The sequence below is a fragment of the Micropterus salmoides genome, unplaced genomic scaffold (assembly GCF_014851395.1).
Source record: "Micropterus salmoides isolate LMB-PRFRI ecotype aquatic unplaced genomic scaffold, ASM1485139v1 Ms_hic_scaffold_16, whole genome shotgun sequence".
Lineage (NCBI taxonomy): Eukaryota > Metazoa > Chordata > Actinopteri > Centrarchiformes > Centrarchidae > Micropterus > Micropterus salmoides.
This window is the reverse complement of record NW_024040707.1, coordinates 20,129,628-20,157,603: the sequence shown is the minus strand read 5'-3', so window position 1 is coordinate 20,157,603 and position 27,976 is coordinate 20,129,628. Positions and strand designations below refer to the sequence as shown.

The 27,976-nt window shown below is 44.0% G+C and overlaps 1 protein-coding gene across 4 annotated transcripts in view; it reads right to left on the bottom strand.

Annotated features, from left to right (window-relative positions):
* The window catches only part of rerea (arginine-glutamic acid dipeptide (RE) repeats a), a 122,754-nt gene that overhangs the window by 71,230 nt on the left and 23,548 nt on the right, over positions 1-27,976 (bottom strand). For 2 of the 4 annotated variants that reach the window (XM_038722789.1, XM_038722792.1), the window contains exons 2-3: positions 25,721-25,801; positions 701-1,211 (exon numbers count right to left, since the gene is read on the bottom strand). In XM_038722789.1, coding sequence (XP_038578717.1) covers positions 701-1,067 — 367 coding nt within the window. In that variant the 5' untranslated portion in view covers positions 1,068-1,211; positions 25,721-25,801. Of the gene's footprint in view, positions 1-700; positions 1,212-18,082; positions 18,611-25,720; positions 25,802-27,976 lie in introns of those variants that run through there. The other 2 variants (XM_038722790.1, XM_038722791.1) reach the window with 2 other exon arrangements.

Genomic DNA, 27,976 nt, shown 5'->3' with positions numbered 1-27,976 from the left:
CACTGAGCAGTAGGAGAGTGAGAGCAGACTACACACACACACACACACACACACAGCTAGCTAGCTTGGCTTCCTTCCGACAGCGAGTGGTGACATTCCCCCCTCTAATACAACCGATTTATAAACAGTAGGTGAAAGAGAGGCCATGTTTACAGCCGTGGAAAAGGTTGGTTCTCTTTTTAGCCTCATTCATCTGACTTAATAAAGACATTGTATAACAGCTCAAACATTTCTCCAGGAAACCAGAGTAACTTTTGGCCCGAGAGGAGATAGCATACTTTCAGTGAGTCGGATGGTGTTGGGATGAAATCATTATCATGGCTGTCGTCACTATCACATCATCTAGTGAAGCACCACTTTGCTTTATTGACTTAGCCCAAGACAAAGCACAGAGCGGGGTCAACTTGGAATTGATTGTATGATGCATGGCCCTCCAACCTGAGGGAGTACTTTAGCTGTTGGAGTTGCTACTTTGGAGAATCTGCAATCTCTCAGCAGCACAACAGAGATGCTTTTTTAAAGCCCAGAAATCATTGAATCATTAAAAAGTAAGTCAGTGAATGTGATGTTAAAAAGGTGGGCTTATCAACTGGGAAAATTGATAAATGGAAATAGACTCCTGTTCACTGCAGTTAGTGAACATGCCGATGAGTGCGGCCCACCTGCTGACACAATTAGATTATCCATGACTAGGACTTACCTCCGGGTCTGTAAACAACATCGTCTTCTGTGATGAAGGACGTGATTTCGCCGTTCTCTGTGCGCTCATAGCGCGACTTCTTTTTAGGCGTCTTCTTTTTGCCCTTCTTGCAGGCCTCCTCGGCTGTGCCGCTGCCTCCACCTGTGCTGCCATTTTCGTTGTCATCGTCCTCACTGTGCTCACTCTCTGCATAGTTCTTGGCCCCGCCCTCCAGCGTACAGCTGCGCCGGGGCCTGGAGCTCTCGCTCTCACGGTCGCCCCTGTCCCCGTCCTGCCGCCGGGACTTACCGGCCTCTCTCTTGTCCCTGTCTCTGTCTCTGTCTCTGTCCCGCTCTTTCTCCCTCTCCTTCTCTTTGTCGGCCGTCATGATCCGCCACGTGCCTTCCTCAGTCCTCTCACGGCTGGGCCTCCGTGAAAGGTAGACTGTGAGCCTGGGCTTCAGTCTTCTGAATTTACCAGTCAAATCCAGGGAAAATTTGGCCACACCAACAACCCCAGTGTTTCAGAAAAGCTGTGGATGAGAGAAGAATGACAATTAGCATAACCCTTTTTCAATAACCATTATCCTTTCCGGGCAGAAGCTACATTTTCTAAGTAATAGGGGTGTTTTGTTCTGTTTTGTGGGTGAGAAATATGAGATTAGTTCCTAAAGATCAGGCAGCTGTGCAGACTCTTCTCAACATCACAGTAATTGCTGGCACTCCCCTCCACCACTATGTATACTCTGGAGACCACTGAGTAGCTTTATCAAAGAACAGAACCTTGCAGCTTTCTGATCAAACATATTTTCCATTCTTTCAGAGGCAGTAAAACAGAGTTATTAAAAGGGTAAAAGAATGGAAAAAGAAAGTGAGAAAAGTAGAACGACATGTGCTGCATGTAAAGTATTTCTAACACAATAAGCTAAAGGGAAGTCGTAACTGAATAAGCATAAAGAGGTAGAATGCAGTGAGGATGAGGCACGCAGCCAAAAGAATTCCACAGAGATAATGTTTCGAGGGGCTTTTTCTGCACAAGACGCTGCTTGTCTTTTGCAATGCCACGGAAGAGAGACACAGCACGGAGCTCAATGACAGAGTTAACTGGCTAGCTTCACTGCAGACCATCTGTGATGACACCAGGCTCAATTTTACTCATCTGTGTGTGTGTGTGCGCGCGCGTGTGCGCGCGCGTGTGTGCGCGCGCGTGTGTGCGCGTGTGCGCGCGCTGGCTTACTGGACTGCACTGGACTTACCCTCTGCCCTGCCTGACAGTCACCACTGAGTTAATGTGAAGTGACAGCTCTGGAAGGAAGAACAGCAATCCAGTGGGTGAGTAAAGGGAGAGGAGAGGGGCTGAGCAGGTCATTTGCCATGCCCAGCCCACTGCCATTTTCAGCTATAGTCGTTCACTCAAAAGGAACCCAGATACCACTTTCTCATGCCATAATGAAATCCTCCACAAACAGTGAAGTGGGCAAGGCTGAAGCAGCACGCTGTCTGCACTACACTGCCCTACAGACTGTGCCTACAAAGGAGGCTTCTCATTTATTGCCAGTGTTTGCCCCCCTCCACCCCCACCGCAACAAATTAACTAGAAATAGTTATTACAGCCCCCAGAGGGATCAGACCAGGCAATCAGCACCAGTGTTACCATGGCTGTGATAGCAGGGTGGGAGAGGGAGAGTGAAAAGGGAGGGAGGGATAGAGATTGAGCCAGGTAAAGCGGACCCAGCTTCAAGCTAAAATTATACAGCATGTCTCCGAGTGGCCGTGGGTTTATTGAGAGAGCTAGAAAGAATGTGGCGTGAAGAATATAAGGAAACAGGAAGGTGGAAGAAAGGTTTTTGGCAGGCACAGAGAGAGAGAGACACACACACACACACGTTTGACAACGGCGCTCCTCAGCAGCGGGTGCTGTCATCTCGTGAGCAGACACCAACTGACAGGGCAGCTGCTCTTGTCGTCGGCTTCAACACAAACACCGGGCCTGATTAAACCGCAGCCTCGTCACAGCCCCATTAATCACCTAATGATGAGTTACCACGGCGACCACTGGGCTGCCAGCATATTCACAGACACACACACACAGGACGCAAAGGGCTCAGAAGAGTCTGAACACGCATGTGCGTGCAAGGACACACACCCACTATGGACAGACACCTCCGTTGGTGTGCTAAAATACACACTGCGCCGCCTCCCGTGTCCATATCTAGCAGCATGTCTTGGAGGTGTGAGGAACTTGAAAACATTAATGAAGGTACAGCTCTTTGCCTGGGAGCTGCCAGAATTTGTGTAGGAGCTAAGCACCTCTTCTCTCCTCTAATCAGTAACATAAGCCTCTTCCCTTGAAACCAAGAGCACCCTGGACTGTTGCAAATGGAGGGCTGGCCCATTCTCCTTTGATGGTGGGGCTGCTATAAGCCCCTATAAGTATCTTTAAAATCTAGATGCTATTAGTTTGCATCTGGACACACTTTACACAACTGCCTCATTCCAAATTCTGTATCTGCAATTACCTTGCTGACGTTAACATAATTGTGTTTATCGACCCTCAGAGCAAAACAAATACTTCATACAGATATGCGCCCGCTCATGTTTAATTGTGTTAAAACTCTTACTAGTCAATTAACAATATGTTCAAGTGTCCACTGTTTAATGTGTTGCCCATCAGTCGTTGTAGTTGGATGCAGACAAAAGAGCCATTTGAAGTTGAACAAATTGAGTGAGCAAAAAGGAGTGAGTCAGTGTGAAGTGAAGTTGTAACACTGTGGCAATGAAAAGTCATAATGTATTAATGGCTGACGGGGGAAGAGAATGAGAGAGAAAAAGTGAGACAGAGAGAGAAAGCGAGGGAGATGGCTCTCCACCCACTACCCGGGAAACAAAGTGCTTAGCAGAAAGCTGCGCTGGCTGCCTGGCCGATGAATAACGCTGTGAGGGGGCAGGTGATGCTTGGAGCCATTACACATCAATCACTGGGCCAGGACCCTTTGAAAGATACCAGCTGTCTTAATGGAAAAGAGAAGGAGGGGTTAGTGGCTGTAGAGGGGGGGGGGGGGGGGGTCACGTAATCTACCATTTACATTACTGCAATGAAGTCAAGGGCTAGCAGCCAGCAGGGCCCCGCTCAAATACATTTCTCTTTTCCGCGCCTGTTTAAATGAGACCTCTGGCCTGAAAAACCACACAGTTTGTGGCTCGATTAACACATCATCCCCCACAATGGCTGCACAGCAGGTTTCTGTTACCTAAACACAGCTTTTTCCCCCTATTCTCTTACTCTCTCTCTTCCAAACAGCCTTTTAAATAAGACATGTTTTATTCATTCCAAATCACTCCCACATTTACCCAAATCCGTACTCATCTCTGTAGTTTTAATCAAAACCTGTCTAACAACAAGCATCCAAATTATCACGCTTTGCTTCAGTACCTATACATATGCAGGGTTTGTTTTTTTTATCCCGCCAAAATTTTGCTAATTGATTATGTTGGATTACAAATTTGCAAAAGCTGGACATTTATTCATGCAGCTTTATATAGAAGAAATAATAAAGAAACTACACATTTCTGCATTTAAATGCAAAATAGTTTCTGACAACAACATAACCAGCACAGCAATCCACTCAGTTTTTTGGAGAGAGACTGAAAAGTCATTCATGGCATATTCAATTGGAGAACTATGAAGTAGCAAAATGTGATTGGCAAGGATTTAGGGCCGGCTTTGCAAAGGGATTGAATGAAATACTCGCATGAATACAGATTAGAGGAGAACAATGTTAGCATGAATATACACAGGGTTATTAACAATGAGGGCAACTCAAATTGATCCGAATAAACCAGCCAGATCCTCAGCAGTGCATGGATCCTAGCTATGGTGATGTTGAGCTGCAGCAGGTTTTCGTCAGCTCCAATCCATTACTCAGTGCCATCTAATCTAAGCTGCCATCCAAGCGCCCTAGAAACAACAGCACAATGAAAGGCTCAGCTGGAGGCAAGGGGTAGGCCACTTCATAAGGGATTCTCTGTGGTCTCTGCACCCTGCCTGCTTTGTCTTACCTGGTGCAATCATGGCATGCTTTATTCTCTGAGGCCCTCTCTGTTTTAGTTCACATTGGCAGGGCAAAGACACTTGTCTGCTCCACTTGTTTTTCAATTCACTGATGAGTAACCACATCTTTTTTCCTTCTGCTAAAGCTGTGCTCACAAAAGCTCTATTTTTAGCCGGCATCCGGGGTTAGTTTACTAGGTAAAAGCGGTGCTTGAGAAAAGATAGCTTGGGACTTTCCAACATCAACATTTAAACCTGCCTAGAGACTCCTATGGTAAAAAGCAAAGCACTGCAGCACAAGAGCAGATCCTCATGCACAGTGACACTGTGTGCAACAATAAACAATCACTGTCTAAAAAGATTAAGAAAATTTACAGAATCTCTCCGGGCTAACAATAGCATCCATTACTTTCTTTTTGTAATATAAACCGAGATCCACTAAGTCAAAACATATTCTCTGTCCAACAGTCCACAAGTACCGTTAGCCACAGACATAAGGATCAGTGTGTGCTCCACAGGGTCTAAGCCTCTACTCCATCTTTGAAAGAAGGCTAAATCCTACTCTAGTCCCTGTTTGTGTGCTCTCCGGGAGAGCTCCAAATGGCCCTAAGGGGGCCGCTCCAAAACCCAAGATGTCTATTATCTACAGAGTCTGTGAGCAGGACATCATTTCACAGCCTAATACCAGCTCCTTCAAGATACAGTACCTCTCTCAGCCTGCCACGTTTGTCTGGCTGGAGCGAAGCTGAAGGCCATTTCAGCAGCTCTGACGGCTTCACAAGGCATCATGTTTAGACACGGCTCCTGAGGGAAATGCCAGGTTTGTCCATTGTCACCCTTCCCCTTTCCTTTAAATAAGACACTCTTGAAAAATGTAATCATGAGCAGGCCAGAAAAAGGACCTCTCGCAGTGTGTCATTGATAAGAGAAGTGGGAGAATGTGAGGTACGTGGTGGCAGACAGCACTATCATGAATGTGGCACTTAATTGAGTTTCCCTGTAAATCTGTGGGCTGCTTTTTTTTCTTTTTTTTTTTTACAGTTGGATTAGAGTGCCTGATTCGAAAGGATTTCTAGTGTCTTTCGCCTCTGGAGAGGCACTGACAATTCAATTTTTTGGTGAATTATGCCGTTGTAATGGAAATTTACCCAAAGGTAAAGCTGGGGTCAGGAGAGGTATAAATACAAACTGGGAACACATTCAAGCCTGACTTGTACAAAAAAAAATAAAAAAATAAAAAATTGTATCATATATGTCAATATGTCTTCAAACATTTAGCTCTATAAAATGGAACAGAGCTCTAGCAGGGGGTGAGGAAAATGAGTTACATGACATTTTCTCAATCAGATGTATAGAGCAAAAAGATTTACTGGAAGAGAGAAAAAAAAAAAATCTAACAGTGATTTTGTCTTCTGTTAGAACGAAAGGACTCTTGAGATTTTAACGTTTGAGCACTCAATCATGTACCACTTCCACTGATATTCTGCAATCAAATATCCCCACTTTCTCCCCCCCCCATCAGCTTGATCCTATCCGTCAGTTCAACTCCAAATGGTTGTCTAATGAATGTAGGAGGAGGAAATGTATTCATACAGCTGCCCTACATCCTCCAGCTACTCTAATCACTATGTCACACAGAGCGACATGCCAACACAGAGGAAAAACTAACATAAATAGATTAGAGTGACAGATAAGACAGCTCTGAGGTTTCAGACTGACAGCGTAGGCCAGCAGGGGCACTGAGGGAAATCTTAAAGAACAGCTCCCAAAAAAACAAAGCCATTAGGTCAGTACACAAGACCATTTCCCCGCCTAAAATTTTTAGCTGTGTCCGCTCTGTCTACCAGCAGATGGTCGGGGTGGGAGGACAATCCCTCCATTCGACGTCTTACAATGATCAGAGCTTAAAAACACCTCCACCTCTACATACCGCAGGATGGTATTACCTCTAATTAGGTAGGGCTATTATTTCACATGCAAACGCTTCTCCTGTCACCACCAACAGACTATCAAGATTGACAAGCACACGACTGACACAATAAATTAAACAAAGGATTCATCTTCGACGCACAACATCCCCCTTTGTTCGTTAACCTCCATGCTAATTTCAGCATTCTCACAACCACAGCTAAAACTCACAAGCCAATGTGTGAGCACTGCAAACAGACACCGTCAGTGAACGTTCTTCAGTTGGAGATATGTTTGTTCAAGGAAAAAGGACAGCTTTAGAAAGTAGTCAGCGGGGGGAGGTGACTTGGAGAGTGGAATATTCAGTGTAGCGTTCAGCCTTGTCATCCACCATCTCAGTCATGCAGGCCAGTAATCCTAGGCGGAGGGGAAAGCACCCTCTGCAGTGCGCATGAGGAGAATAATATGAATCATGACTCTGGGAGGCCTACACGCAGCTAGCCACACTTATTAAACTGTAGCCACAGACAGGGCTGTGTTGTAGACGTTGCCTTATTCTGGATATGATTATTCTCCATCATCCAAAAAAAAAAAATGGTTGGGGAAAGTGGCCACTAGTGATAAAAACACTGCTGGAACAAGCAGGATCTGAGCTCAGAGCTCCCATATCTTATGAGGACAGCTCATAAAACATGTAATGGTCAGGACTGGGCCTCTTACAGTTGTGGCATTTTAGTGGACGCTGCCACATACCAACAGGCCACACACACAGTTAGGCTACAAATATACACAATTATTTTTAGATATACACAATTATTTTTAAAGAGTCTGAAGGAGTCAGACCTGCTTTACTACCTGCACCACAAGCGAATGCTTAGGTGTTAACCTAAAAATACACAAAAGGTAACTATTTTCCAAAAACATTAGCAGCAGGGGCCTAGAACAATGGGCTTTTGGGAAAATAGAGGCTGGATATCATGCAGTGTACAGTAGCGATCCACAGATTAACTCTGCCTGTTCATGTGTGAAATGGAGACTTGATCCCTGACTGATAGTGTGCTATGCCTCCAGCAAACACAAGCTGCATATTTTTCATCTTTCCAAACAGCAACAACAACTGCAATATATTGGATTACACGTCGCATCCCTCACTGTGCAACAACAATGGCACATTAAAAAACGCGGCCTGATACAACATAGCTCAGGCTGACTATGGGCCTGTTGTCTTTTTTTTTTTTTTTTTTTAAACCAAAAAGGTGAATGCAGCTGGCTGTGTGGCCAAGTTGCTGTGAATAAGCCTCAGATATTCTTGGAATGTTAATGTTCGGCTTTGACCATGGCAGTCTCGCCGGCTTCTCCTCTCGTCGCTGGGCCATTAATGACAAAGAAAATAGTACCCAGCCCTGTCTATGCCAATAACACACTCCTTTTAAAACATAGAGAACGTCACCTAAATAAATCATTTGCTTTCTTAATATAAAACAAAGTAACAGCAGGGGGAGAGTATATATATAGGACTGTTTATACTGCACACAATTAAAACAATGTTATGAGACTAATCCCATGCTTGTATTGTGTTTAAGCACACCATATGCTGTTCATGCATAGAAATTAGCCTCTACACTGCTTCTGCCATCGCAGTCGCTTAGTGAAAATCCAGGAGGACAGGTCTGTGGAGCTACAGTCTTGTTAAAATAGCTTCCCACTGCATCTGCAAGCTTATAAAAAGCCACAGAGCATATTCACTACAGTACAGCATTCATCTATGTGTAGACACACATGTCAATCTAAAATGTGTAGGCCATTGACACACACACACACACACACACCTGAAAAAGCACACACATACATTTATAAACCAAAAAAAAAAAGCTGCTGCTGCTGAGCAACTGTATTTGCAGTCCAGGTCAGACTATGTGCTCAGCCAATAAATGGCTGGAGTGTAATGTGCCTTGACCTTCTATCCTTCTTTCAGCAGCTCCTTACATATATTGCTGTCTCTCCTCATATATCACTGGGGCAAATGGCGCCCTTCACCCTGCTCCCTCCTGTCCCCCTCCTTAAAAGGCTGAGGGGACATCTTTGCCTGCTGTACTCAACTGACAGCCCCTGGCAGCTTCCTCACTAAGCACAAGAGGAGGGGGAACAAGGCTCGTCGAGGGGAAATGCTACAATGAATAATTATGTTTCATAACATCCCCCTGTCCCCCCCCCCCCTCCTTTATTAGCATCAAACAATAATTAATGGGGGAACAAGGGGCACTGAAGAGTCTGCGTTTCGCTTTCCAGAACAAGAGGGTCAATATGCCCTTCAACCCTTTCTCTCTGCTCACCGTCAGAGCAGGCACCTCATCCCTCTAAAAACACGCTCTTAGCTTATTTATGATGCCAGTCGCTCTGCTAGAGAAAAAGGCAGCATTCCTGCTACACTCAGCAAAAAACTGGATGGATCACTTTACACAGCAGTTCACTACTTCCATCTCCACACTTCTTCTCAGCGGGCCAACCCAACAATTCAATAATGAATATGAAATGCCTCCTAATTGACGTGTATGTGAGCTGGAGTGGCTACAAATATCAGCTATTGGACATGGGCCTTGACTTGATTAAGTTTTTGTTTCACATTTAAAAAAAAAAAATATAATCTCTGATCAGCAGTAGCAAAGCCAGTCCTGATCGAATTAGCTTTGCACTAAGAGCTCCATTGATCTTGGCACTCATCTGTGCAGATGAGACCCGGAAAAAGGCAGCTGGTAATCCAATAGCAGGGATGGGAAGTGCTTCAAGGACTCTGCTGTGTTTACCCACCTATTTCCTACACAAAGTGGTGAGATGTAAGCGCACGCCACTCACTGGCCTGATTGGAAGCCACGGTGCCTTGGGAGCTCCAGTGAAATGAATAAGAGCCGCAGTGTGACCAAAAGCAAGGTACTTGAAAGCTGAAAGTAATTGCTTTCGCCATAGCTATCATGTAATGAGTAAACAGGATGAATCAAGCGGAGCCTAGATCAGTGTTTAAATGAGCTGTGCGATAAGACTCAAGTCCTAATACGAGTCTCACTTCATAATCCTTGCCAAAAAAATCTAAAAGCAAGGCGGATATAAATTTAAAGGTTCTATTCACTTGAGTGTGAAAGTGTAAGGTTAAGAGAATCAATGTAGGGAAATCTGTCTTTACACCAAGATAACTTCATTGCAGCGAGCATTGATGCAGGCCTTTGCAATCAATTTTGCATGACATGAATGACATCAAACAAGAACCCAGAGGGCAGGGAGCATGTGAAATGAAACAGAGCAAAACTAAGGTAGTAAAGGGCAAAACATACAGCTGTTTAGCTTGTGGAAATAGTAGTGAAGTGAAGTGTGCCTGAACAGTAACGCTGTTGTGCATTAACTATAGTGCTGCCACAACAGCTCTCTCACACACACACACACACACATACCCGTAATCCATCAAGGATTCATGAGTGAATGCCCAATAACAGACTGAGTGCATTTCTCTGCTTCATATCACTGCAGCAAGAAAAAGAGTGAGAACTCTTTAGCAACCCACAGACACACCACAAAATGCACACTACTCTCATACTAACACTAATAACCTTGGGCTGTCTACCAATGCCGTGACTTTATGGAACTGTATGGGCTCTAAATAGAAGCTCCATTTCTCACCAGCAGTCAGTAACAGCTCTATTTCAGCCACTCTGTCATTAAATATTTATCTTAGCCGAGCTGCTGATCGTACCAAGGTGATAACCATTTAAAAAAAATCCAAATCTGGGGCTTTTTCTGCCCCCCCCCCCACCACCACCACCACACACACACACACACACACCCCCCTACACTGCTGCAACAAAGATCTATTTTTAAAAGGATTATCTACAAGTGTTCCTTTAATCAGCGCATGGCAGGACTGCAGAAATCCCTGAACAACAGTCCCAGAGGAATACCTTTCTCTGAAGCCCTATCAGGCAGAGGATCTCCTTCACCGACAGCAGGGCTGAATGAGTGGGAGGGAGCGTGTTTGAGGATGAAAAGATGTGCCACTACCTTGCTATGATGTCCTCTCCAACGATCACAGAACAAAGGCCTCCATTTTGAAGTGGAGTTATGATGGCAAGGCGCTCTTAAGGTCCTCTGTTACTGTGTGTCCTATTGCTTTCTATCTTCTTTGTTAGCCCACTTGTTTGTCATGCTAGCGAGATAAGCCACTGTTGTGGGTGGCTGGGTGTACTACAGCAACCGGTGTACTGCTCGAGTGCCAAAGCCAACAGTCTGTGGGAGGGATTGTGGACACTATAGATCACTAGCAGACAGATGTCCAGTCTTGCCCCTATGCTGACACAAACTATATCCCCAAAAGAACGTGTGTTTGCAAACTGCACTGCTTCCTGGTGGGTCTTAAGTTGATCTTTATCAGACCAATAGAGTCAGCTCACTTTATCATCATCCTCTTTTACTGGCGCAGGGCTGAGCAGCTTTGTTATGAATGCAACATAAGAGGTGGACGTCTACTCCGCTACAGCCTGATAGACATAAAAAGCTGTCTTGTGCAGGCAAACAAGCCTGATTCCATGTGTGCAAAAAATGACATCAGGGTCGAGCAAACAAAGAAATGTGAAGTCTGAATGAATGCAAAAAAAAAAAAAAACCAAAACATATTAATATTGCGAATGCCTCTGGAGAACAGATCTGACTGTCAGGGCACTGGCAAGACACAGCATCATTGTCTACGCATTGAGATTCTCCGCTGCACTAAATAAGTGTCATGCTCCAATAAGCAGAATCAAACCCTTTGAGCATCTGTTGTCTTCAATTCTTCCTCTTTGTTTTATGGTGCGCCGTCACAGTTAATGATTTCCTCAAGATCTCCATTTTTTCCCGCATGCTATTTACATGTTTGAAATGCTTAGTTGAGCAGATACAGGTTTGTAAAGCAAGCATTACTGACAGGCTGAACCCAAAGAGTGTTCGGGCAGAGTCTCAAAAAATGTAATTTTCAAAAGCTAGGTTGATCAAGAGGAAACAGACAAGGTATCAGCATATTGCCTTTCAGTTTCTTCTAGTTTACATATCTGGATTGTGCAGTCATCCCTTCCAGAGAGAATCACCGCCAGCAAAAACAATTACACCCCCCCTCCCACACACACACACGGGCGCAAGCCTCTCACTGACTGCCTCGACTCAGCTTGACAATCAAGCCCATTAGATCTGTGAATTAAAGCTAGTTAACTTAAAGCACTGACACATATCAAGAATAGTCATTAGCCGGCCTTTTTAGCATAAAAAAACAGGAATGATCTGCCGGTTCAGAGAGATCATCTCCCTACATGCAGCCTGGGGCAGCCCTCACCGTCAACCTCATTATTTTTTGGAAGAACAAGGCCACTGATGAATCCTGTTGGGTTAAATGTAAGGTGCTCTCGTTATGACCTGGCTTACGCACAGCAGCTGACTGCTTTAAGCCGCTTTTCTTACAGACAAAAGAAAATGGAGTGACTGGCCAACACTGTAAATATACGGATAAATCTCACTCAGCTAAGCTGTAAAAAAAATCAAAGTGGAATTGTTGGGAGTACATCACTCCCAGGCAGCTGCACATTCTGCGGTGAGAAATGCTGTCAAATGTTGGCCTTTTTTGTGGATACTATTCTGGGCTGACAAGTGCCAATGATACACCGTGAGTGATAAAGACATTCGTTCCTGCTTAGAGAGGTTTTCCAGATGTGATAGTCCGTGATGCTCCAGTGCTTCATTACTGGATAGAAAAAGGCTGCTGCCTATGTTTTCCCGTTTACGTTACCAGGGTGACAAACGAAAAGCAGAATCACCTGCACAACTAATCAAATGAGTGAGTGACAACAAGTCAATATTTTCTCATTGTGTGGATAAGCAATATATCTGCACAGTAACAGGGCTGTGTTTCGAGGCTTCAGCAATGCTAGACTCACAGCATTATACGGATTATGTGCCAATAATCTGGCTCGGTGCGGCTGTTAAGACCAGCGATAATGAAGACATGCTATCAAAAGACAACGTTTAACAAGTATGGGCTGAATAACCAACTCGGCAGACATCATCTAGACTCTGTACTTCAAACAAACACTGTCGTGTAATGGCTACAAGCCAACAAAGAAGACTGCAACTGGACTGATTTTCTGCCAGATATTGCGATTACGATTTTTTGATTGATGTTTTGCTAAAGTTCCATGTGGATATGTAACCCGCACAGAGTGGAGCAGAACGGGCTCACAGAGAGCGGTTATCCATATTCTAAGCAGACAAAATGACAAATTAACAACATTGTAACAACGTGTAGGCTAAATGCTCCGCTGCTGAAACACTTCAGTGTGAGTTGACGCCGGACAAAACAGCCGCTGCCTGTGTCGGTTCGGCTGGCGCCATTATCACACACGTTTTCCTCCAGTTTTGTTTGTTGTTGTAAAAGGTACACACCCTGTGCCCGCTCTGATTGATGAGTAGGACCTTAACAGGAAGCGTATGGCCCTCGTGATTGGTGAGCAGATCTGTCACACAAGGATGACAACGGAATAAATTTGCAACTGCATGACTGTTTGAAAACGGATCAGATATGCTGTTTAATTAACCAAAATTTAAATCGCCATCTTCACGATTAGCTAATTGCGTTCTTTCAAATCGCAATTTCGATTTGAAAACGATTAATCGTTCAGCCCTAAATTGGACATTGATCTGTTGAGGTCTAAGGATAAATAACTCACCCTAAAAACAGCCATGAAGACAGCAGTATGTAAACACACCAACCACATTGACATGTTCTTAAAAAATATCAGAATTGAAAATTACTAAGAAAAAAAGTACTAAGTAGTATGTGAGAATTCTTATTGTATCCATTTTACTTTAATTCCTTGGGGCTCACTAGTCATTTTTAAAAAGACATCTTCTAAAAATAAAAAACAGACAATTAGATTGCTTTTGATTACATTCTTGACCAAAAAAACCCTCCCCAAACATAAAATGGAGCAAAAAACATCATCTCTACAAGCCTGGTTAAACACAAGCAAGATCAATGGGTAAATTTATCAGCAAACATTACCATTTGCTGCCTGGCAAGTAATCATTAAGGAATGGCAGTGATGCATTATTCATTGGCTAATGTATAATTCAGACTTAACAGCAGATTCTATGCATAAATAAAGCTGTGATACATTTAAACACATTTAATGTTTACTTGCTAAAATAGGATATGAATGCGCAGCATGACTGCTTCCCCGCTGCTGCCACTCAATTATGTGCTACCACTGCTGAGGATGGAGGGACGGAAGGCATAAGGATACTGCTATATAGGCTCTGACAGCGCACCGATCATAACACATACACTTAATGGACACAGGCTACAGATATCCAATATGAGGCGGGGGAAAAAAGCTGTTTCGCTGTAGTTGATTGCTAAAATCCCACAGAGAGTCTTATTTCTTAGTTGTATTAACTAAGTGAAAATGAGAAGTGCTCGATAACACCACACATCACTGCCTTACAGTATACACCACTCTATTTTCTGGATTTATGTACTGTCACTTTCTCCCTCGGACATCAGCATCTGCGTTTAAACATCAGAGCGGGACTGCGTGGATGTTCTTGCTGAAGTGTCAGAGCCGGTGTCTGAGGGACGGTCAACAGGGAGGACGCTGATGCACTGAGATGAGAACGCGTTGTGCGGACAACACAGGCTCCATCTGATGGTGTTCAGAGCAGGCGGCCCTGTGGGGACCGCCATTCCACTTTATGACCATGCACTGAATTAACGAGGCCAGATGTCCCCCCACTTAACATGTGTGAAAGTGCCCTCTGATGGGCTCAGCTGCTTTAAGGATGTACAGACAGAGAGGGGGGAAAAGGAGACGGGGCCTATTTTCAATTATCCCAATTTCTCACTCATGGTTGGCTCCTGAGGTTGTTAATTAAAGATATCAGCCCTTCCACTGTGCACACAACACATTAGATGGACTTTTCTATGAACAATCAAAGCACCTCTCCAGTCCTTCATCACTCTCTAGTTCAGTAGTTACCCACCAGAGAGTACCGCCTCCTCAGCAGAGCTACCACTGTTTCATGAATACTATGTCAATCAGTGGTTAATGTATTCTAAATGTGTCACCGGTAAACCACTATCTGCGAGGACAATAGGTCAGATCACTTAGAAATGAAACCCATCTAAAGAATCAACAAGACCTTAAAGAGATTCATCATCGCTCCTCCAGACCATGAGTCTGCTTCTGTGTAGGGGGATGGAATAATACCAACAATGGCATGGAAGCCGTGACGGTGGCTCTCGCATTTCTGTATTGTTGGGGGTCAAACGTGGGAGGGTAACTGCGAGCAATACCTTTTTATGTGGCTGGTATATATGCAGTTAAGCCAAATTCACACAACCACAAAAGCCAGAATTGTAATCTACCTACGGTTACCTGATCAGCGTCAGGTTTTTGAATGGGTCTAACATCCCATCTGTTTTCATTCATGTGGCTTATTATAATAACACTCGCGTAATTTCTTTGTAATTACATTGGAATACAGTTGAGTCATTCAGACTATTAAAAAAAGAAAAGATATCACGACCCCAGCAGACTTACTCATTAGAAAGAAAATTAGAGGCCCACCAACACTGCATCAATTACAGTTTCTGATTCTTAATGCATTACATCATACCGTTAAAAAACAAACAGACAGACAACCTCTCTGACTGTTTTTCAACCAGCCAGCAACTGCCATCATCCCGGCACTGGGAGGGGGGAGGGGGCAGAGACGCAGCGTGGTGCAATCCTAGTGAGGGCCATCACGCGAGCAGATTAAATAACGTTTTTCCAATGCCCTGTCAAACATTCAGCCGCCTCTGAGCAGCCAGACAGCCGTTGCAGCCTCACTCTATGAAGCATCTCTCTCTGTGTATGGTTGGAAACAGCCTCTTTGATCCGGATATCGCCCCTCAGATTCCTCAGAGGTGACACTTGTACACGCGCCTGTATGTGAGCTGAATGTTTACTAGCTCTCGGTACCTTGTCAGCGGTGAGACTTGTGTTTGTGTGTGTGTGTGGGGGGGTGCTTCCCTTGGTTTACATGAATCAACAACACATACTGCGGACTCAGGCCCCAGATCAAATTGCACATCAGATTTAATTTCCTACAAACTCTGCTATAACCTATTGCAATAGAGATGAGAAATTATACCAACAGCAGTATGGTAGCGTGTACATAATTAAGATTTAGGCTGCTAAATTCTTGTCAGATAGCAGCCTCACTGTGAAACACTCACGGTGCTCTCTTCCCATGTAAATCCCACACTGCACAACAACTCAGGCTCTTGTGTACAACTCCATTAAGAGGGCTGACCACTTCCTCTTTCATTCAGTCCAAGTAGTGAAACTAAATGGATATGCTTACCCCCTGGGGAAATGAGGAACACGCCATTTTCAAAATGTGTTCAGAGAGACGAGCTATGCAAGCTTTCCCACATGACAGTGTAGGCGATGGTTGTGATTACACGTTATCCTCATTACCAAGATGTTTTCTGTCAAGTTACTGGTTACCATTTCAGAGACAGGCCCATCACGCTAATTAAAGGACTAATCCTCTCCACTAAACAGTGACCGCCACACAACAGAAAACATTTTGGTCTTTAAGGGGGGGGGGGCTCTGGTGAGTGACACTGTCAGACCTACATCAGCGAGAAAAATCCTCAGCGTCACTTGTATGAGTGGAATGCTCAAACCCTGTCTTGTTTACGCTGCCATGTTGTCAGCCAATATGGTGGCGCAAATACAAGTTGTACAAGTGACATCACCTGCAAAAATAGAAGCAAGTCTGTGAAATCTTCATACTCCATCAGTGAATGACAATCAAAGATCACTCCCTTTTAAGATTAGACAGCAACGACTTGCAGTTCAGTTTTGAGAGTCACGGGGACACTAAGAAAGAAAACCATTGTTAACCTTTCAGCTATAATTGCACCTCGTGACATATACAATGTACCGGAATTCAAATTTGCATGACTTTTAAAAACCAAGAAGACTCAAATGTTCAAACAGTTTTTACGTGGAGCAGATGTCCTTTATGTTCAAACAATCATCCATTATCTGCAGCTCTGTGCCTTACATTAGCCCATGCAGCGTCGTCTCACTCAAGTGGATTAATCACATCTGAATCATTAAGCTAGAGGTCACTTCTCAGTTAGCAGGGGGACAAAAAAATGCCACAGGAAGCTGGGTATGGTGGAGATTAGCTCCTCACAATTAGCAATGCAACATCTGAGTCCATGTAATAGCTGGGTGGGGAAAAAAACGCAGCAGCAGTAGGGGGAGGATTTCAGGAAGGGATTGTTTTTATATGGCAGCGATTGAAGGCAATCACTGCTTCCCCCTTCCTCGATTTGAATCTTGTTTCAGGGCTGAAGCCTTCTTTGTGCTTATGTGGCCACATACCCTGCGGATTCAGCTTCTGACTGGAGTCACATGAAGACTTACTATGACCAATTTTACAGTGATTTAGGTAAACAAGCACTCCTCCCCCTTCTACCATAACTGGAAAACATTAGATAAGCTGCCTTTCAGACAAATAACTGTAGTCTGCTTTCAAATCCTAATCCACCCCCACCAAAAAAAAAAACAAAAAAAAAAAACACACACACATCCCACCAGCCAGCCCCCCTTGCTCTTTTCGACAACAGGCACAGGCACAGCCCCCCCCCCCCCAAGTGAGAGCTGCATGTGCTTGGGCCAGAGTTCATAGCCTCTGGGGTGCTAAAGGGGGGAAGTCAAGTTAATTTGGTGATCCCTCAACAGTTCTCAACACTCAACAACTTTCCATTATCACAGTCCAATAATCAATTTATTGCAGGAGCAAGGCCATGAATCCAACAGCCAACTCTTTGTGAGATACTTGGGGAAATCCCACCCCTCACATGTATATGCCACTGACTCATCAAGATCCATTTCAACATCCCCCCTGTCAAAAGGCAACTTTTCTTTCTTAGAAGTTTCATTGCTAAAATACACATCTCTAATGTTTCCTGAGCAGCAAGGTTGCAATTTAAGCCCCCCTCCTTTTGTTTACACCATTATTCTCACTTTAAAACCATTAGCGGCTGAAAGCCTGTTCCAGGCTAGCCAGGTCATGGAGGGTGCTTGAGGGTCTGCTACACCATCCAAGTTTTATAACAATGCAGCCAACTTTCAACTCGCCTGAGCACTCAAAAAAACCATCTGACTGGAGGTCACACACGCCTCCTCTGAGTATAAACAAAATTAAGACACTTTCAGGTTAAAGTCTAAGTGCCACCCTGCTTTCATCAACACTATTGTCCAAATGCCGTTTTTTTTTTTTTTTTTTTTAAATTACCCACACATTGCGCTCCCCTCCTCCCTCGACCACAACCGTCCTGCAAAATTTTTTTTTTGTATAGTAACTACTCACCCGCCAGTCTGGTGATTCTTGGGAGTCCCAGAGACTGCTGCAACTAAGTTGAAAGCGCGATCCTTGCCCGAGATGACCCGCCGAACTTAAAGAGGGTCAAAGCCAGCTGGGCCAAATCCAAGAACCGGGACAAAACGAAGCGAACACTTTTTATTCCCCGTTTTCTTTTTTAAAAACCCGCTACCCGCACTGAGGGGCTCGGGCGAGCACTTGCTTCAACAAAAGACGGTTTCACTTTACTGATGGACTGTCCGCGTCCGAAATCGCCGAGCAAAGGCACTACAACCTTTACTAGCACCCCCTCTCTTCTCTCTCGAAATTGCTCCTATTCCCTTTGGCCGTGTAGTTGTTGCAGTCGATGATAGTGTCCACATGAAAAGTAACAGCGCTTAGTTGTTTCGAGGGGTAGGAAACCAGCGAGTTCACCGTTTACAGGCTCCGCTTCCTTTTTCCACACACACACACAAACACACACACACACTCACGCGCGCGCTCTCTCGCTCCCCTCTTCTTCTCTCTCTCTCTCTCCTATGCACACACTCTCCACGCTCCCCCTATCGCTCTCTCAGTCTCGGTAACCCCCCCCCCCCCCTTCAGCTGTTCAACAGACGCATCCACATGGCTGACCTAGTCTTTCTTTATCCAGACACTAGTGAAGGAGAATTACCCCGACCACACTCAACAAAAAAGAGGAGAAAAAAAAATCCGAGCGAAACAAAAACATGGACTGGATTCAAATAATCGTCAGGGACAAAAGGGTGGCAAAGGGTGGTTGGGTGGGACGCCAATGGGGCTGTTGATTGATGGCAGCCCTGTAGGAAAAGGCAGCGTGGCACCGGGTGTTTGCTAACAAACTGCACCAGGAAGCTCGGTGCACGGCGGCCCGAGCGACCGTCATCAGCCGATCAATTGTAACCGCTTGTGGGAATGTGGCTAAACACTAAAGCGAGACAATGAAAGCTGGTAGTACTGGTGCCTTTTAAATAAGGGCTCAATAGCCTAGACATGTTTTCTCACACGCCGATGCCACATTTTAATGGTTAGACTAAATAATAAAAAAAAAAAAAAAAAAGAACGACACCCGCTGATTTATATCTGAAAACATTAGTGTATGCATCTGCTGAAAAAAAACGCACAAGAGGGAAAAAGCGGACTGAATGCTGCTCAGGCTTGTGGAGCTCATTTGCATTTTGGGATAATGAATTAATTAGTCACCCCACCCATTAAAAAAACGACAGCAACGAGCGGGGATGATGATGTGAACAGTCCATTAGCAATATTTGGGAGGCTGAGTTTAATGGCTAGCCTGCACACCACATCAAATGTAATCCTGGTTATTTCCCAAGGTCTCAGTGCTCGTTTTTGAAACAGAAAATGTACATTACTATCGGTTTTCTCTTTTATCTTAATGCTACCAATGGAAAAATAAACAAATCTGACAACCCCCATCTCTCTCTCTCTCTCACACACACTAACAGAGTGTGGAAAGAAAGATTGACTGCATTAAGTTGTAAATTAATAGGATGATTTCCATTTCACTGAGCCAGTAGCTTGACACATTTTCATTGTCTTAAACATGATATGGATCACTGTCAAAATCCAATTAATGAAAGCAAATAATTTGCGCATTGGGCTCTTTTTTTGCACTAAAGCCAAACAAGGGCAGCAGGGGAGACAGACATCATGGATCAATAGCAATTGAGTTGAGGCTGGTGTGTGCAGGGGGTCCTTCATTGTGCAGCAAAACCATGTTGGTTGTCTTCTTCGTTTCGGGGGGGGGGCGGCTGCTGTGCAACAAAGTGCTGATAAAACCTTTCCCAGCCCCTGAAGCAACTCTCCTGAGAAGCAGTGCCCCCCCCATCACAGTATGTATACATTTCACAAGGTCAATGTTTATGATATTGGCACACACGCAGTCTGCCTTCCATTCCTGAGTTACACAAACATTTAAAGACTCCAAGATTGATAAGGAGGCGGAAATGCACGTCTCTCTGTGTTTTTCTGGTGCGATGAAAGCCGATATTCCAGGCTCCCAAAAATATTCTATGGTGTTAAAAGAAGATGAAGCCAGGCAAATACCAACATTTTTGAGTTGGTTTTGGTGAGGCACAAGTTGGGCCAAGACAGCAGTGGAGGGTGAGTGCAGTGAATCCTCTCTAAAGGGAAAGCAAAGCTGGATTGGCTGGCGGGGCAGGCTGCCCTCCCTGGCAGATGAGATCCCATTATCAGGCAGACGAGAACTCCACCTCCAGGATTTCACAGCTCCTCTGTTTATCACATGGCTCTGTCAAGTTGGGCACCATTAACTGATAATGAAAGGAGACAACCGGTGCAGTTACAAGCAAAGCACTCCACATTCTACAGGCCTAAGCATGTATCTGGGAAGCTGACTGTGTCTATTCAATTCTGTTCAGCATTCAAACGGCCCATCACAATACCTTTTCCCTTAGCACCCCCCCCCCTCTCTCTATAGCTACAGCGCCTTCGATCACGACAGAACAAAAACTGGTTACTTGGTGCCTCTTTCTGAATTCAGAGGGAATGAAATCTAACAGAGCTGCTCGAAGGAAAAAGATGACACCTTTTTCCTAAAGATTATTAAAAAGGAGAACAATTCCTTGTAAGAGCTAACTAAACCAGAGGGGGCGTATAAGGAGAGGGAAATGGCACAATAAAGCAACACAAACTATCATTTTGAAATATGTTTTCTTCATCCACATCAAACATAATTAGTACAAGTGTTACTAAACAAAAAAAAACTGCCACTGAATCAAAGGCCGACATGCCCCCCTCCTCCTTCCTCCCCAGTCTGACTACTCCATTTATGGTTTATAGGATTCTGTAGCCACTTATGCTCATTAAAAATGAATACTTAACAAAAGCTGTGGCTGACACACACTGTTTGCTTTAGCCTGATTTCTCCACACTGGAGAAAAACAAGCCACTCAGAGGCAGCAAACACAGAGAGCAAGCGAGAAAGAGAGAAAGTGCTTGGCAATACAAGCGAGTCAGCCAGTAGCTGAAACAACAGAAAAAAGTGACATGGATGACTGAGCCAAGCCTGTGAGAGACTTTGGCAAGCCTCCGAGGCCCTGGCCTCTTAAGCACTCATATCTAGTAACTTCATTTAATACATTCACCAGGGATGAGCAGACAAGTTGAAGGAAAAAAGGGATTGAGAGAAGAAAACAGACTTGTAAACCAAGAGGAGGGGTTAGGTTGTGACGGTGGCGGTGGTGGTGGTGGTGGGGGGGTGTACTTCAGAAGCTCAACTTTAACACATGACTAAATCTCTACAGTGTAACAAGCTAACGTCTCTGCTGCCAAAACATAATGCGGGCAGGAAAAAAACAGATGTGCTAGATTGAACCTTGAGACCATTTTACCATTCTCAGGCAGGTATTATCTACAGGAGCTGTTCTCATCATATTAGAAACTTGAACAGTGCCTTTCCAGATGGGGCTTTAAAGCAGTGATTCTCTTCGCCACACATACTAAATCCATAAAGAACAAAGACTCTGTGTGACTGCCTCTTGAAGTTACTGTTCCTCATGCTGACGGCAAGTGCTGATAGCCCCCCCCCCTCTGCTGGCAGGCAGGCAGGCAAAGTAAAAATAAAAAAAAGAAGCTGCCTTCAAATCATTCATTGCCCTTTTTAGCCTTCATGGTTTCTTAAGAGAGCACTTTACAAGTTGGGGGAATCCAAAGGGAAAGGGTCTTACACGACTAATTAAAACACAGACTTTGCCTGGAGGGGGCTGAGAGAAGGGGAAGCAATAAAACAATCCTCTCCAATCTCCCAACAAAGTAACTCAAGGAAATTGCTCAACTAAATATGGTTAACTACACGCTTGTGGATATGGAGATTCACAGTTTTCAAGGACTATTGCTTTTGCTGAAAAGAACAGTGCTCGACAGGGTAAAAATTCCATTACATCTAAACAAGAAAAATGGATTGTTAAACAGTAGGCCACACGAGCAAACTGCCCCTATCAAGGTGACGAGAGACTAAGTGAAAATCAAAATGTCCTTTGGAGACAATCCAAACAGACAGCAAGTAATTAAGCTGCTACCTAGCAAGCCTTTATTTGCGATCATTAACACAGTTGTAAAAATGTGAGAGAAGCCAGGGAATGGTATTTCACTTTAGGCAATCAGTGCAAGGTCTAGCCTCACATAGCTATCTTGTTTACATAGCTATTCACAGTCACATTTGGCTGCCTCGCAACACTCTGAAAACCAAGACACTTGTAGGCTACATATGTCTAATCTCTTTGCCAAGCTACACAAGCTACTCAAGAGAGTGAAACTTGCTTGCAGCAGCCATTTGGTAAAACTATTGCACATGAAAAAAAAAATGAATGTAAGTAAATCTCATTCCAGATGGAAGTAGCTGCCACCTGGCAGACAAATTGATCAAATGTTAGTGAGAGGAAGCACAGCATTTTCTCTTTATAAAATACAGCAAGACCTGATTGTTCATTCGTCAACTTTGCTATGTACCGGCACAAAAAACAAACACTACTCACACTACGTCTGTATTCACACAGAGAGGGCGACAGTTTCCATTACATCACAGCTTGCTGAAATGAAGAAAGAGGCTAAGGTAAAAGGAAAATCAGACTGTGAAATGCTTATGAACCAGAAAATAATCAACCAACTGTGTATGGCCAAGACCTCATATAGAAAGTGAAAACAGACAAACAAACGCACACGTGTAATACCTTAGATGTTCACTAATGCCCTGATTTTCCACATTCTTCAAGCTCTCTCACGGACTGTCTGTCTTATTCTCCAGGCAAAAACAGGGCCTCATTCATCTGAATAAAAGAACAGTTCAGCCTGCCGTGGCTGCACTGAGGACAGACTCCGGGGAATGAGACTATTTCCAAGAGGGCCAACAGAGCGAGGGCAGGGCTGTGGCGAAAAGAGGAAGTTTACATTTCAGGCATATCCTTTTGTGAACAAAGACACAGCAAGATAAACAAACAGTACATGTGTCTGATGCTTAGCTCTGGATCCAGCTAGGAAAGTCCTATTCCAGCAGGGGTGAAAAACTGTTTAAAAGTGATCAGCAGTGTGCAAAGCAAATGGAGCCCGTGGTGATGAAAACATAAGAGAGAGTGGCGGTTGGGGTGTGTGATTCCTGTGTGGTTACTGTCTCCAAAGCTAATTTGCTCAAATAGCCAGTGACTGCTCCATTTCACACAGAGCACATGGCTGTCTCACCTCCATACACTGCCACCCTATGGACGAAGAGTGGGAGTGCAGCTTTGTGCTGTTGCTGTGCTAAAAGAGGAGGTGGAGTGGGGGAGAAGATGCTTATGATGTGTAAAACAAAATATGAACTCCCTACAGAATAATTCATGTCATGTGTATAAAGATGCTCAATATAGCCCCAATGGCACACAAGGCTATATCTTTTCTTTTTCTTTTTTTCTCCTTCCTCCAGTACCAATGCTTCTTCAGAAATCTATTATTCTCCTCAGGTCATACTTGGCTACTCTCAAGTGTGTAAGCTAATGATTCAGCCATCTAGTTTAGAGATAGATAGTGATAACGAGAATAAGCACATCCATTACAGATCAGAGGAACACAATTCTCAAGTCATTCAGGCTAATTTTTCACATCTTAAATTTTACCAAGTCACTTTCCTCACATCCCCTTTTTTTTATTTATTTCCATTTTGGCATGAGTAATAGCAGAGAGAAGTAATCTCAGAGGCAAATGTACGGTCAGCATGTCAGCACCGGGTGCGGTGAGAAAAAAGATGTGTTATTCAAAGAGACAGTGCACAGACAGGGTGTTGAGGCTGTGTTATGAGATTAGACTTTTTTTGTGGGAGCGAATGGGTAAAATCTGTCTGTGCGCAGTCAGTTTTGGAGATCAGTGCTGGGGTCAAGAGGAGCCACTTAGCTGTGCTTTGGCCTTCCAACCCCTACAGTGTTCAGAATCAACCATTCTACTGTGGGAGTAGATAAAAAGCTTGGCAGCAGTCTTGCAACTGGAGACGGCTACATTTGCTAATGCATGCAGGCTTTATTTATGGCTTTTTAAAGGTACAAAATGGAAATTAATGGGAATAGGTGGGAAGCTCGCTTATTAGCCAGAATATATATATATTGGGTTCGCCTCACTAGTGCAGAGGACCAGAGGCACTAGATCTACAGGCTTATTATAAACAAACAAAGCAATTAACAATCCAGACTAAACACAATACCATTCTCAATTACAACTAAACCATGAAGGTCATTTTAGATTCCACCCCGAAAAACTATGATCACTATAATTTAACAAGCGAGTTAATGAGATTTAAACCAGATGTGATGCCGTTTTTCCCCCTCCTACCACACATTATTAAAAAGCAACGAGACAAGAAGAATAGCTGTCCCTTTGATGTCTCTGGAGAGGAGATAATGTGCTGAAATCTGAGAATAATATGTTTGGTGTCATTTATGATTACACAGCAAGCCTGCTACTCTTTGTCTTTATTGTTTGGACTTGTGAATCAACTGAGCATGGAAGTGTGTTTTTCCATTATGCAGTTGTGGACACACAGAATTGCTACCCAGAAGTGGTGAGCTGGAAATTCAGCAAATTGCTTGTTTGGATGCACATATTCTGCATAATGCATGAAGCATCTAACATATAATAGATGTGTGGAAGGAAGGGAGCGTGCGCGTAAAAGATAGCGACCATGTGGGGGAAACACTGGGGGAATGAGAGACACTGTTGATATTTGATATTGAGCAGAGTGGAGACCTAACATACAGCATGCTGTCTTCGTAATAGGAATGGTGGGGGAACAGAGAGCGCAGGCTTGATGCAGCATTACCTCCTTTAAGCCAGCTCGTGGAAGAGGGACGGATGGAGGGAAAGATGGATGGGTCGAGCAAGGGAGGGAGTGCAAGCAGTGGCTCTCTCTGTTCCTGCACACATCAGCAGCATGCCAGGGATGCGCACGGAGGCCACAGCAAGCCAATTACCAAACTCATTAAGTAACCTGCTCGTCGGCTTTGAACTGCAGCCCTCTCCATATCGTGACTGGATTCTCCACTGCTGCTGTGGACATTCAGATAGGCGCTGCCCTCACTCTCGCACCTTTTATTATTATTTTTTTTATAAATGGCTGGGGAAGGGAGTGCAAATTGCAAGACGGTAATCACATTTCCACATGTGTTCACTGGAATTAAAAGTGCAAGTGAAACCGCAATGAGAAAGATCGGTAGATCAGCGGCTTAAAGGCATGACGTTGACGTTGCACTGGCTGTAAAGGAAGGGGAAAGGCACAAACACATGAGCTAGCAGTTGAGGGACTGAATGAATGTCATTCCATTGTCTTTCATAACTGTAATTGTGCTTTGGCCACACATGTCATGTGTCACTCCAATAAAGCCTATTCAACTGAATTGAACTGAGTGCTGTCAAGCTTGTTCTCTCCAGCGGCAAAGAAATTAGAGAAAATGGCTTAGAGGGGGGAGGAGGATGATGATGTCGAGGAACACAGTCTGAGAGAACAAAGGGCAGGTAGAGAACATGATCATGGTCCACATTTTTAAGGTAAGAAGAGGGGGTTAGGGCAGAGGCAAAGCGCTGTGTTAGTCAGCACTCCAGTGTCACGAAGCATTGTTGACTAACCTTGACTGCATTCACCTCCTAGCTCACTGCCACACTGCCTCTCAACAAGTATTGACACAACGACAGTCTGCAAGAGAAAAACTGAAGGGGAAACACAGACACACACAAAGGACAAGGGGAAAAATATGAATGATGTGTAAACGGCACAAACGAGGTGATAACAGCTTGACAGCAGAGGTGTACGCATGGGTGAGGACGGCTGCCATATTTGGCATCATGTTGAACAACACGTGGTGAATTATAGGCACTGGAAAACATGAAGGTGCACAGAGAAAAATAATACCATTCGCAGTTCAGTTAACAATTTCTATGAGGAGATTGTGAGCGTTTATTCTAAGCCAGTATTCATTTCCCTCTTCTCAATAAACCTCTCTGGATACGCACAGATCTAGGCACTCCTGCTACACACACACACACACACACAGTAAAACAGTAACACACATGCACAAAGAAACACACAGTCCCCCACCCCTGAACCTCCCCCATTATCCCATGAGCCCTCTCTTCTCTGCCTTGCTTGACAAGAGCTTGGAAATAAAAACATCACAGCTCTGCCTCGCAGCACCTGTTCAATAACATTGACATTTCACATTCAGCATCCGTGCAGAGATTCCCTGCATTTACTCTCTTTAACAACCAGAAATGCAACACACACACACACACACACACTCTCAATCTGCTACATTTCAATGTAAGCGTTTTAATACTGCAGATGGGTTTGTGTGAGCATTTCTGCCCTGCGTGTGTGCTTGCAGTCATATATGGGGTCTTGCAATCCAAATTCCTTGTTGGGTACACATCTAGATTTTGACAACAACAACAACTCAGTCATAAAAATTGTGATTCTTTTACAGCTGTGTCATTTTTTATATGAAAACTGTTCATAGTAGTCCATTATCATCCATCAATTACTTCAGTCTGTTCATTTAGCTTGATAGTTTGCCACTTCTTGGTGGCTATTACTGTTGCAAAACCAAATGAATGATGAAAATCTGTCAACAAGGTTTCGAATAATATATAGTATAACGTGTGTATGTAATATAGCTCTGAAAACACTTCACAAAACAAGCTAAAATGATGAGCAACTAATAAATATATAGGGTACTGAATGATGACTATGTGTAGAACAAGGCAGCATCCCTACATATTTACCAGATGTGTAAAATGATAGTTTGCTATTATTCATTCCCTGCTTCTGATGCCTCCTGAATTCAGCCTGCATTTTTAAGTGAAATGGTCTGTTCCTTTTTGAATTTGAAAATAACTCCAAGTGGGCAGTGAATAAAATCCAAGTATTTCTGTCCATGTAATCTCGGCACTGTTCAACAGCACAGCAAGCAAGGTATGCTGTCAAAAATCGCACAAATACCAACAACAACAACCATCCAGATAAGCACATGAAATTTAAATTGACACACACGATCAAACTCGCCAAAGAACATTTCGGGGGTCACAGGTGTTTGATGCCAACATTTGGCTAGAATTTCTTTTAGATGCCCCATGACACTTTAATAATGATAATGCGTGTTTTTATACAACAGTTGCCACCCGAGGAGAAGATGAAATGTGATGCGGGTCACCTAGTGCCAGGGCTCAATGGTGTCACCAGGTGCAGCCTAACCTGGGTGTCTGAGCAGGGACATCTGTTTGACGGCATTAGAGCCATCAGAGCTCCACTATAACCACAGATTAAATGGCAGTAAATCTGAGGATTAGATCCATGTATGAATAGCTCACATTGATTTTGCAATCCCTTCAGACACTCTGGGATTTCCACGGTGACAGGCCATCAAGCACACACACACACACACACACACAGACTCATCTGTATTGAGGGTTGTTTTTTTTTGGTTTTTTTAAGTCCTCAAAAATCAGTCTGTGTCTAACCTATCTCTATTTTAATCTGCTCATATCTCGGCCTAGAGGCTGTATCCAAACAGCACAAGGCATGCAACATCATTCCTTTAACAAACTGCCCATCCATCCAGTTATCTCCCACTAGTCACAGCAGAGCTAAACAAGCTCAACAAGCTCAACAGGCCTAGAAATGTCCATTCCTATATTGTAGTATGTGTCCTCGTGTGAGAGCAAGATCACATCCATGCTCTGCGGTATGAGGGATATTAGATGTGAGCACCACGGGGGGATGTGCATGATGACAAAGACAAATTTGCCTGTCCTTCTTTAGCTGCCTGGTCTCAAGTCTTAGTATGTGATTATGTGTGCGCTCACAGACCAACGCTAAAATTCACTCAG